This window comes from Glandiceps talaboti, chromosome 7 (assembly GCF_964340395.1).
Source record: "Glandiceps talaboti chromosome 7, keGlaTala1.1, whole genome shotgun sequence".
NCBI lineage: Eukaryota > Metazoa > Hemichordata > Enteropneusta > Spengelidae > Glandiceps > Glandiceps talaboti.
Window position 1 is genome coordinate 21,499,577 of NC_135555.1, and position 13,274 is coordinate 21,512,850.

At 33.7% G+C, this 13,274-nt stretch overlaps 1 protein-coding gene across 2 annotated transcripts in view; it reads left to right on the forward strand.

The window, feature by feature from the left end:
* The window catches only part of LOC144438315 (core-binding factor subunit beta-like), a 45,931-nt gene that overhangs the window by 16,361 nt on the left and 16,296 nt on the right, over positions 1 to 13,274 (forward strand). Inside the window, exon 6 of one of the 2 annotated variants that reach the window (XM_078127378.1) lies at positions 11,287 to 11,361. The exons of the other annotated variant lie outside the window; for it this stretch is intronic. Within the exon in view, the coding sequence (XP_077983504.1) occupies positions 11,287 to 11,361 (75 nt within the window). The remainder of the gene's footprint in view (positions 1 to 11,286; positions 11,362 to 13,274) is intronic. 2 annotated transcript variants of the gene reach the window in all.

Consider the following 13,274-nt stretch of genomic DNA (forward strand, 5'->3'; position numbering starts at 1 on the left):
AAATGAATGATCTTGAAACTTTTGAGATTCTAAACTGGCGGTATTTTCAAAAGCTTTAGAGGTGTTGTCGTCAGGTACAGATGTTTTGCTAGTGAACATAAGATGAATTGAATTAGTCATCATCACCTGACAGTCATTTCACTATTGTTTGCAGACAGCCACAGAGAATTGTCTTTTTCCCGCCACATTTCTTAAAATGTCTACCCTGTCTACAGTCACTCCAACTACTTTTTTCATTATTATAGATAAAATTCTGTTCACAGAGTAAAAAAAATGTGAAAAAGAAATACAAAAATTCTACTCACACGTAAAAAAATTGTGAAAACCAGAAATCTGAAATTTCTGCTGATGTTTCATCAGGGATGTAAATACTATGGGCTGACATTAAATTTGTCATCAGGTTTTTTTACGAAATTTATATCTGCAAAAACAAGAGATATAAAAATAGAATTTGAAAATTAAATAGATTTTAGTGTAATTCTGCAAAATGCGAAGTATTGATAAACAGATTCCTGGAAACTTCTTAAAAGTTTAAAATCAGTTATAATAATTTGTACATGAATAGCAAATTTTTCATCAAAGTCCAAAAACATTCTCCTGACAAGTTGACTACTATCACTCAATAACTCCCAATGAACATTCTAGAGCTTCTAGAGATAAGATAAAGATATTACACAAACTAACAAACAAGACTACCAACATTTGTATGTTTTCTGTCATCACATGTCGTATGCATAGAAAATTGATACCGACTGCTTTCACTTTGTCTTACGATGTTTTCTCTAGAAGTCAATGGTATACTTTGAAAGTTTTATGTAGTTGTCAATTCAACAGGGAAATATTTCAGTTATGGAGATCACATTTTTAGTAGAACATTATGCATTGTAATTATTTTCACTCTAAAAAAATAGTTTTTTAATGTTATTTTGGCACTATATTCTCATTGAGTCAAATCTGTCAAAAGTTCAAAGGCCATATTTAAACTTTTTTCAAATATTTATTCAGATTTGAAGAAAAAAATGTGATTATCCGTCATTTGATATGCTATGGATGTATTGTATAATTTTGTAGCTTGGAAACTACTTACGACCATGACTCCCACTAGAGTATTATTTGATGTTTTATAGCGAATCAATCAAGAGAAACGATCTCCTAAAATGTTTATGAAGTGTCACTTCAAAGACTTCTATGTATTGGTCTATCAACCTTGCCATCCACAATAAAGATACTGACTAGTTTACTGTCCAAAAACAGAAACTGCAGTGACTTTATCCCAGTAGAATTATTTCTAGAAAAACCCAAACTTAGAATGAGAATGTGGCTAACACAAGGGTAGCCATGACAGTGCAGGGTAGCCATGACAACACAGGGTAGCCATGACGGTGGTCTAATGTCAAATGCCTTTGATATTGATTTAGACAGCTAATAGATAATTAGCTGGAGTATTGTTTGACAATGTTAGTCAGCGCTAAAAATAAACAGGATTTCAGATACTAAGAATAAACACGACATAATTTTCCAGTTACTTTAGAAACTGTCCAGTAGAAACAGTTTAATGTGATAATGACTTTGTATACTTGGCAATGATGCAAGATATGTTATATAGTGTTAAACAGCAATCTTAAGGAAGGTTATCCCAAAAAAATGTGGGGAGAATCATACAACAAAATTATTAATGAATATGGCCTTTGTAGAAGATTCTTTAAACGAAGTTAAATTGATGCACCCAAAATTTTGGGTACGAGAATTGAAGAATAGACTCTTTAAATAACTCTACCAATTTTTTTTAATTAATTAATTAATTTATTTATTTATTTTTTTTTTTTTTTGGGGGGGGGAGACATGAAGCAAATTGATTAATTAATAATAAGCCCAAAATTTCGGGCAGGACAACTGTAGAACAATAGGATTTATTGATATGGCCAGAAATTAATATCTGGAATGGTAGTTTACATTGTTTTTAAATATGACTCTTTAAAGTTTCATTTTATTGAAAATTTAAAAAAGGATCAGAATTCTGTCTGATGATTTTTTTATAATGAAGTTGTAATAAATAACATGTTTTAAAGGAAAGATATTTGTGTTCTTCTCCTCTTTGCCATTATCCCAGTATTTCCTGTCAAAATTGAGAGATTTGAAAAATCATTAACAGACAACATACATACATACATACATACATACATACATACATACATACATGTATTAATGCACATGAAGTGTCAATGTAAAACAAAGCAAACATACATTTAGAATGACTCAGTTGTTGCCAAGGACATTTATAAAAAAAAAAGTGCAACCTTAACTCACAATTCAACCCAATTTTATATTAATAATACACACAAGTATGGTTGAATTACATTTATAACAATCAGAAAACAGTAAAAAAAAAAAAAAAGGATTTCAGAAAAGCCAAACACTTTTTCACACTTGAATAGTATATTTTATTTATATAAGAGTATCAATAGAGTTGAAGTGGTTTTCAATGGCTGTGATAAACTACACAGTTTTGTGTCGATGTTGGTTTTTTTTTTTGTACTTCTGGTATGAACACCAAGGTAGAGTTGTAGAAGTGGCCTTGACAATGACTTTGATCTTCACATTGTGTATTTGGTAATCACCTTGTCAATGAATGGATATCCCACGGGTGACAAAAAACTTCCTGTGAACTGTAGGGTCTGTGCCCACTCAGTACAATACACAAGGCGCTACTTGAAAACTTGTAGGTGTGCACACAATAGATTTCCTGTGTGCATAGCTCTATCACTAGAACAGTTGATAATTGTTGATTCAGATCTGTACTTGTCAGGAATCAATAACTTGTTGAGTTTTAAAAGATAAGTTTATTGAGTGATTTACTTAGATTTGATTTGATTTAGTTAATATTAAATTCATGTCATAGATTCAATGACTTGATAAGAGGACATGTTCCAATTGGGATTAACATTTAGGTGTGTAAAACTGTTGTTGCCTGACAAAGCTATTGAAAAAAGTTGGTCCTGGACAAAAGACTGATCCTTTTCAATCCTAAAGGTTCACTGATAAGAAAGAACCTGGGATTGTATCCCTGGCCTTTAAAGCCCCATTAGTTATATCTTTCCATCCTGTTTTAAAAATATACCCAACCTGTAAATGAAAGTGTTCAATTATGTCACTCAGCTGATTACCTGTCTAATTGTTGTTGATTCTACCTTGTACACTTTATGGTCTCTGTGGTTACTTTTGTTTAAAGGGACACAGTCTGTAACTTTATGGTCTCTGTGGTTACTTTTGTATAAAGGGACACAGTCTGTAACTTTATGGTCTCTGTGGTTACTTTTGTTTAAAGGGACACAGTCTGTAACTTTATGGTCTCTGTGGTTACTTTTGTTTAAAGGGATACAGTCTGTAACTTTATGGTCTCTGTGGTTACTTTTGTTTAAAGGGATACAGTCTGTAACTTTATGGTCTCTGTGGTTACTTTTGTTTAAAGGGACACAGTCTGTAACTTTATGGTCTCTGTGGTTACTTTTGTTTAAAGGGACACAGTCTGTAACTTTATGGTCTCTGTGGTTACTTTTGTTTAAAGGGACACAGTCTGTAACTTTATGGTCTCTGTGGTTACTTTTGTTTAAAGGGACACAGTCTGTAACTTTATGGTCTCTGTGGTTACTTTTGTTTAAAGGGACACAGTCTGTAACTTTATGGTCTCTGTGGTTACTTTTGTTTAAAGGGGCACAGTCTGTAACTTTATGGTCTTTGGTGGTTACTTTTGTTTAAAGGGACACAGTCTGTAACTTTATGGTCTTTGGTGCTTACTTTTGTTTAAAGGGACACAGTCTGTAACTTTATGGTCTTTGGTGGTTACTTTTGTTTAAAGGGACACAGTCTGTAACTTTATGGTCTCTGTGGTTACTTTTGTTTAAAGGGGCACAGTCTGTAACTTTATGGTCTTTGGTGGTTACTTTTGTTTAAAGGGACACAGTCTGTAACTTTATGGTCTTTGGTGCTTACTTTTGTTTAAAGGGACACAGTCTGTAACTTTATGGTCTTTGGTGGTTACTTTTGTTTAAAGGGACACAGTCTGTAACTTTATGGTCTTTGATGGTTACTTTTGTTTAAAGGGACACAGTCTGTAACTTTATGGTCTTTGATGGTTACTTTTGTTTAAAGGGGCACAGTCTGTAACTTTATGGTCTTTGATGGTTACTTTTGTTTAAAGGGACACAGTCTGTAACTTTATGGTCTTTGGTGGTTACTTTTGTTTAAAGGGACACAGTCTGTAACTTTATGGTCTTTGATGGTTACTTTTGTTTAAAGGGACACAGTCTGTAACTTTATGGTCTCTGTGGTTACTTTTGTTTAAAGGGACACAGTCTGTAACTTTATGGTCTTTGGTGGTTACTTTTGTTTAAAGGGACACAGTCTGTAACTTTATAGTGTTTGGAGATTACTTTTGTTTAAAGGGACACAGTCTGTAACTTTATGGTCTTTGGTGCTTACTTTTGTTTAAAGGGACACAGTCTGTAACTTTATGGTCTTTGGTGGTTACTTTTGTTTAAAGGGACACAGTCTAACTTTATGGTCTTTGGTGGTTACTTTTGTTTAAAGGGACACAGTCTGTAACTTTATGGACTTTGATGGTTACTTTTGTTTAAAGGGACACAGTCTGTAACTTTATGGTCTTTGATGGTTACTTTTGTTTAAAGGGACACAGTCTGTAACTTTATGGTCTTTGATGGTTACTTTTGTTTAAAGGGACACAGTCTGTAACTTTATGGTCTTTGATGGTTACTTTTGTTTAAAGGGACACAGTCTGTAGCTTTATGGTCTTTGATGGTTACTTTTGTTTAAAGGGACACAGTCTGTAACTTTATGGTCTTTGATGGTTACTTTTGTTTAAAGGGACACAGTCTGTAACTTTATGGTCTCTGTGGTTACTTTTGTTTAAAGGGACACAGTCTGTAACTTTATGGTCTCTGTGGTTACTTTTGTTTAAAGGGACACAGTCTGTAACTTTATGGTCTCTGTGGTTACTTTTGTTTAAAGGGGCACAGTCTGTAACTTTATGGTCTTTGGTGGTTACTTTTGTTTAAAGGGACACAGTCTGTAACTTTATGGTCTTTGGTGGTTACTTTTGTTTAAAGGGACACAGTCTGTAACTTTATGGTCTTTGGTGGTTACTTTTGTTTAAAGGGACACAGTCTGTAACTTTATGGTCTTTGATGGTTACTTTTGTTTAAAGGGACACAGTCTGTAACTTTATGGTCTTTGATGGTTACTTTTGTTTAAAGGGACACAGTCTGTAACTTTATGGTCTTTGATGGTTACTTTTGATTAAAGGGACACAGTCTGTAACTTTATGGTCTCTGTGGTTACTTTTGTTTAAAGGGACACAGTCTGTAACTTTATGGTCTCTGTGGTTACTTTTGTTTAAAGGGACACAGTCTGTAACTTTATGGTCTCTGTGGTTACTTTTGTTTAAAGGGACACAGTCTGTAACTTTATGGTCTTTGATGTGTACATTTGTTTAAAGGGACACAGTCTGTAACTTTATGGTCTTTGGTGGTTACTACTGTTTAAAGGGACACAGTCTGTAACTTTATGGTCTTTAGTGGTTACTACTGTTTAAAGGGACACAGTCTGTAACTTTATGGTCTTTGGTGGTTACTACTGTTTAAAGGGACACAGTCTGTAACTTTATGGTCTTTGATGGATACTTTTGTTTAAAGGGACACAGTCTGTAACTTTATGGTCTTTGGTGGTTACTTTTGTTTAAAGGGACACAGTCTGTAACTTTATGGTCTTTGGTGGTTACTTTTGTTTAAAGGGACACAGTCTGTAACTTTATGGTCTTTGGTGGTTACATTTGTTTAAAGGGACACAGTCTGTAACTTTATGGACTTTGATGGTTACTTTTGTTTAAAGGGGCACAGTCTGTAACTTTATGGACTTTGATGGTTACTTTTGTTTCAAATTAAAATATATTCCAGTAATTCCAACTACTAAGATATGTTGAATCATACCTAGCAATGGGTAGAAATGTCATCAGAAATTTGTAAAGGATATAAATTCAAAAGAATACTACACTCTTGTTTTTCCATATCTCTCATATTATTTTGACTACGATGGGCTCCTAGATAGCATTAAATGGGTGTATACTGTGTATAGGTGTATTTTGTTCATTAACTTAAGCTAAAAATATGCATGGTTTCAGTTTTAGGCTGTATCACGTTAAGAAATTATAGAATTCATATTCTGATGCACAGTCTATGAATATTGTGATCAGATAAGTTGTAACTTTTCAGTGAAAAAAGTTTTAAAAACAGAACATAAATGAATGATCAGACAATTTCACTAATTAAAAATGTTTGTTTCCGATAACATGACTTCAGAAAATAGGGTAGGTAGGTCAGGATTTTATTTTTATTTTATATTTTCTTAGAGATACTCGTTAGTCACAATACTTCCGTAACAGTTAATGAGATGTAAAAGAAGTAAATGAAGATAATTATGTGATTCAGAAGTAGACAAACACAATATACAGATTGTGCTGTTATAGGCTGAAATCACATTGTTTCTCTCTCGAATGTGATTTTTTTTTTTTTAAAGTAACCAAAGAAAATCTACAGTGGAATAGAAGTTTGTACCTTTTTGCTTGTAAAATATGTTTAGGGGTGGTGGCTTAAACTAGGTTCAGTCAGGTTATTGAAAACACACAATTTTTTATACCTAAATTGTAACTGTTCAGTGAAAAAGGTTGTAAAACAGAATATAAGTGAATGATCAGATAATTTGAGTGAGTTGTAAAAGTTGTAAAAGTTGTAAATAGACTGTAAATAGACACTACAATCAGACCAGTTCATTGAGTTTTATAACAGTTTTCGGTGTGCTATAACAAATATCATAAAAGCTATGATACCATGTAATCAAAGTTAACCAAGCAGACTATCAAAATTTATCTTTAAGTGATTTGGTGTCACATGTTGCATTCAATTACTTCCATAATCTTCCCATGAAATCTTGTATCCACAGCATGGTGCCAGATACTAGATACTAGCTACTGTATACCCTACACACACCTTTCCCATTGCGCCGATATTGCCATTCACATGGCAACAAGAATTGCTACAAAAGTTGCTATGATGTTTGATGGTGTCATATTGTGTCTTCATTATGGTCTATCCCATGGTGAATAAATTTTCAAACGTTGTGTTTAAGTGTTTCACCAAGTGTTCCCATCACTGACATGCGTTCTCTTCAAAGAAATTTTTTGTGCTTTTTTTTGAACAAAAGTACCACCTCCGTGTTGTCAGGGGACTTTTCATTGAAATTTGCACGAGCTCTATTTTTGTTCCTATGCTTTCACTGTGTAACTTACACTAATTCAATACTTTTCTCTTGTTTTCTGTTACATCTAACACCATTCAGTGCAGTTGTACACCACAATCTCTATACTTCATATACTTTTGCTTAAATAATTAACTTAATATGAAGGCAATTTAATCATAATATTGTGGTGAAGTGGTTGTTCCTTTAATATTCAAAACAATGTCTTTATTGTAACAGTTGACACTAGTAGGACTGGTCTTTAGGTGTCTCAGTTCTGATTAGGATTCAACTGTGCAAGTACGAATAACATTGTCTGGCAGAGCTACAGAAAATCTAATCATTATGGCTCCACTGATAAGATAGCATTAATGCGAGAATTAGAACCTGGCATTGAATCATAGACCTTTAAATAAAGTTTTCTAATAGACAAATTTTTTATTTTTGTATATTCAACAAAGAAAAAAAGAATGTAATTTCAGATCGAAAGTTGTGAGGAACAAGAAAGCACTTTGTGGCATATTTTTGTACTAATTTATATTTTGTACACACTTTCAATAATAATTCCTGCAGACTGCAAAGTTTGTTGGTTGTAGAATTAGGGCATGATGCAGCCTTTTGGTAACAATGGTCTTACAACCAGACTCACTTAGACTGACCCAGATTCTACCTGCCTATTTTTCAATCAGCTTTCTTCAAAATAGTCACATATGTGACATGACTACAACTTACAAGAAAGTCTCTTTTATTTGAGAACTGGAAGAACTTTTTTTCCCCATTGATTCCCTTCTTTGTAACGGACCAATCAGTACCTTTGATAGTTTTTTTTTACAACAAGAATCAACGTTGATAACGTTTCAAGTTGTGGTGTCACTTTGTATTTAAATTTTTCTATATGTTTTTTGTGTGTAATTACAGTAGATGTGTGCTTGATATCCAAGTTTAAGACAAATTTTCATGTTTTGATTTTTAATATATATAAATATTTGCACAATCTTAGAGGAAGTTTTATTTATCTGATTTATAATAGACCCACCTGTTGTAAGTAAAAAAAAAAGTATACATAAACTTTTGTACAAAAATGTTAAAAAATTTCACTTTTCTTTGTTGGCAGACAACATGACTAAATTGAGGGATATTCCACTTTGTGTTAAAGGGGTGTCACAAAATACAGAAATGTATTTTATGAATATTTTCATGTAATGTCTTAACTTATAACATCGAGTACCAATGATTGATGAGTTTTCTTTCAAAAACAGATGACACTATTATCAAAACTTTGTCCTGGTTAGTTTTGTACTATCGTATTGAAAATTGTATTTCCAACAAAAATTACAATATTGGACTTTTGATAAATATTTACTAATGGCATTACATTAATAAAAGATAAAATAGATCCTAGGGCTCATAAAAACAGGATATAGTTCAGTATTTCTCCACCCCACCCCACCCCCCCACCCCACCCCCACCCCTCCATTGAATGACTGACCCCTAATTTGCCTAAAACTGATACAATGTATAATTAACTGTAAAAGTTTAGATTGGGGATTTACCTCATAATTGAAGTTCACCAGACAGTGTCCAAATAAGAGGAAGGAAACGACTTTTTAACGCTGATAACATTGATAAACTGTTTCAGGGATTAACAAATAAACAGACACAGATCTATCTATGCCTATGAACAATGCCAAAAGATAGTTGGAATAACTTACATAGCATCATCATTGAGTCAATTGTGTTGATAGTTGGCGGAGTGATGAACCTTGTAAAAGATAGGTGCTATATTAACTACCAGTCCCTCCCCCTCTTTGCAACTATGTCGAACAAAATGTGAAATTTCATTATATACCAGTTACTATTCACAGAGTGGCAATCCTTCACTCAGACTAGCCCAATATTCTTTAAAGTTTCCAGAGGCAAAATAGTGACGTATGAGAAATTTAAATTTAAATTTTTTGTAGTACCTAGAACAAAAGTCCTTGAGAAGTTACCATGAACAAATTTGTATTTGTATTTTCTGAGCACTCTGTAGCTATTGATGATGGCTTCTTGGAGTAATAACATCCCATATGGTTCCAAAATGAAAACATATGCAGCATTCGTTTACACCATCACCATGGCAACACAATCACCTTCAATTACCCAAATTGTAAAGTTGTGATTTTTATCTGGTGTTGACTGTTTCTGTTAACACCTCTATACAAAGATGTAAAATTGAGTGAATTCACTGTGCCTGAGATGTCTATAGTTTGTTATTATTTCTCGGGAAGGGTTTGTTTATTCTGAGGGACGCCATTTCGTTTCTTCATTGGGCCCTGGGGTTTCTCTCTTGTCAGCATCGCTTCCTGTGGATGTCATTAGACTCTAGGTTGTTGAACTTGACTCAGTTCACCCTTGTACATAAATACAAGGACTATAGACTGGCCTGCATGGTCATAAACACCAGTGGCGATAGTAACGACTGGCTCCGGTGACACTGACATCAAGTACCACACTTGACCCCTTCAGCCCTAACTTTCAAATGTAGCTACACCCTAACCTAATAAAATGGGATGGGTCATCCCACTGTTCTTCTTCAGCACGCTTGATTACTAGACAGGTGGGTGATCCCCAGATATACATGTTGTGTTGAATACCCTCTTACTCGTGATGTACAACTGTGGTATCCGTAGCTTCGACGAGCTAAACAAGGATGTGACTGTCAGCATTTATGAAATTTTTATAACGTTTGAAGCAAAATTAGTTACCTCTTTTTCTTGTTTTCTTTTTTTTTTTGTAATTGTCTCCCAGTCTTTCAACTGGTACAAAATTAAGGCTGAAATTCAATTACTTGATGATAAATTTGACTTTTACACGTTCACTTAAATTTCCACTTGTCATTCATAACCCTCTGTATATAAATGAGAGTAAAAGTAGAGACAGTCCATCTTTTCAAGTTTACCACTTCAATAATTGTTGTCAAGTGCTGTGAACATGAAGCGTGAAGTACACTGAAAGGAACATAGCACAGATGGAACTTGAATCTATTAAAATTCAAATACTTGCATTTGTTAGGTAATCCCACTTTGTTCTGTGTGCTATAGTACAATATATAAGTTTTTATGCGAAAACTACCACAGCTGCACACTTCAAGGTGATCGCTAGTGTAGTGTGCTATCCTCCATCGAATCTTTCATATCTCGTACCCAGACTACTGCATGGTGATCTCATTCTTACAAAAAAAAATGAAGAAAATCTACTACAAGTTCACCAGAATATTGACAATTCTCTCTTCAGTCAAATTTAAATATTAGACAAAACTTTGAGCATCATATTATCATGTGGTAAAATTTTGAATAAAATAGCAAAGAGTGTCGATTGCAAATTGTATCATTTTATGAACAAAATTACATTCCATGACAAAAAATATTATCTGCACTAATAGATCTTGATCACTAAAACTTTTCACAAACATGTCAAAGTTTAGAATTGTCAAAATTTTGCCAAAACATTATTATTAAAGCATCTGGGAATTCAAAGTTGTTTTTTTGACGATTTAACCCAGAAAAACATTGAGTTGATAGTTGTCCATGTAGTATCCCCCTCCCCCTCCCCCTCCCCCTCCCCCTCCCCATCCCCCCCCCCCCACAACCATTATTATCTTGCAATTTATTAACCAATCAGAAATCTGCTTTTATATACCAAGTTAAAAGCAGCACCTTCATACATGACAAATTGGAAGACATCATATTGAAGCCCATGTAACAAAGCCTCACATTGGACAATATGCTTTGGGTTTCCACCAATCAAAAGAGGGCAGAAGTTGCGTGGGGATGTGTTCCATACGCGAAAATCACCTCAGTGTCTTCATGGGGGTAAATGATGTCAGAAATATTGTCAAAGATCCTTTGATGATTCCGATCCAGTGATAGAAATGGTTTGTTTTCTTTGTATAATCATTTCTGTCTTCTAATTAACTATTTGACTTTTTCTGATTCCTAGGAGAATGATATGCAGCTTGTACTAGAGGCATGTGTCAGCCATCTTGGAGATCTAAATTCCAATGTCACCCACCTGGTTAGTCCTTATGATTTTGTTTTTTATTATTTTCATTATTTATTTATTATTTATTTGTGAATTTGTTTTATTTTGTCAACCTTCCACCACTTCCTTCCCATTTCAAACAAAATATTCATTTTAATTTTCATTTCACAATTAAGGTCGATCTTCAGCTGAGGTAATAGCTTGTCTGCTTAAAAATATTTTAATCTTTGACCTTTGACCTCAAGAGGTTGAAAGATCGGGGTCTGCAAAACCAATATCAAAGTTGCAAAGGTGTTATCATTGTAAGGGAATACAAAAATATTTTCATCTTTTTGTTGTTGTTGAGAAAAGTAGAACCTTGACCCAAATGTACTACAACAGGTAGTGAACCCAGCGAACTGAACAACTAAATTGAAGTACACAGGATCTTCATCTTGTGTCCAGCTCAAGTACCTGATATTGTTATACAAGGAGTGTGAAAAAAAGCATTTTTTATAAATTAAGCATATAGTCAAAGTTTTATAATTTAGTAGGTGAGTAATATCATTGAATGTCTGAATATCATATTCCAAGTTTCAAACTTTAAAGTGGATGAGAAACGGATATTTATTTTGGATTTTTAATTAAGCAAACAACTTTACTGATTGCTACTTGAAGAAAACAATTTGAAATTAATAGACCAAGTCCGTGTTTCCAACTCAAAACGATTTTTAAAAAGTGAAATATTTATTTTTACTTTGTGATTGCAAGTCATTGCATGTATTTACCCATTTTTCATCCATTGGTCACTTCATATATTCCAGAGTGTAGAGAAATTACATTACAAATCTTGTTCTGTATATAAGCATAGAAGTTTAAGAGAGAGATCTCTCTCCAATGTATCTCTGCAGCCTCTATCGTATAAGTTATACAGCTTTGCCACTTTTATGACGGTCTCAGTTTTACAACATGATCTAAGAGTGAAGAGTAGCGAGAACATGATTTAACAGTACCACCATGGTTCAAGGATATCAAGGGGGAAAAATGTATCCTTGAAAGGAGCCCGATCACTGTCTGAACTTTTGATATCATGGTTGAGTGAATGATTGATGAGCAAAACATGGATGAGATCTATGCAACTGAATTGAGCGGTACGTTCGGTTCCTGTTTCATTTCGGAACATCCTTGGGAGGTATTATGAGAATAAACAAAACAAAAAGAAGAAAAAAATGTAGCCTGTCAATATTGGTATACACAGTGGTATGTGGGTCATGGCTGCCGTGTGTGTGTGTGTGTGTTTGTACTTTAATTACCTTGAATGTGTGTTGTGTTGAAATCAGTGTAAAGGCATTGTTGCCTACTGTGAGTACTGTGATGTGATGTGTGACATGACATTACACCATAGTGACAGGACATTACTTAACACCCCCTACACTGTATATTTAGTGTCATGCAATTTATAAATGTTAAAGAAAAAGTTGAGGAATTTCCTTTGTGTGCAGTAACAACAGATTTGAAGAACGTGACCACTTTATGAAACCGCAGAATGTTAACAATTCAACAGAACAAAACTTAACAAATAAATCAATGACAATTTTAATTAGTATTTTATGTGTTTAAATACCAAAGTAGAAATAATTGATACACAAAAAGTAAACCACTTTCTCAGACCACAATATGTTTTACAATTCATGGCAAAAAATACAAAATAAATCCAGTTCAACTTAATTTGGTGAGGTACATCACTATGATTATGTCTACAAATTAATGTATTTTAGTTAGCATACAATGGGTTTGTAACATTCCAAACAGTATTTGAAAGGAAAAAAATGACGACATTCTCAGACCGCAATGTTTTACAATTCATGGCGAAAAATACAAAATAAATCAACTTAAACTTTAATCACCGAGGTTAATCGCTATGGTTATGTCTACAAATTATTTTAATCAAGTCCTATACGTGCTAT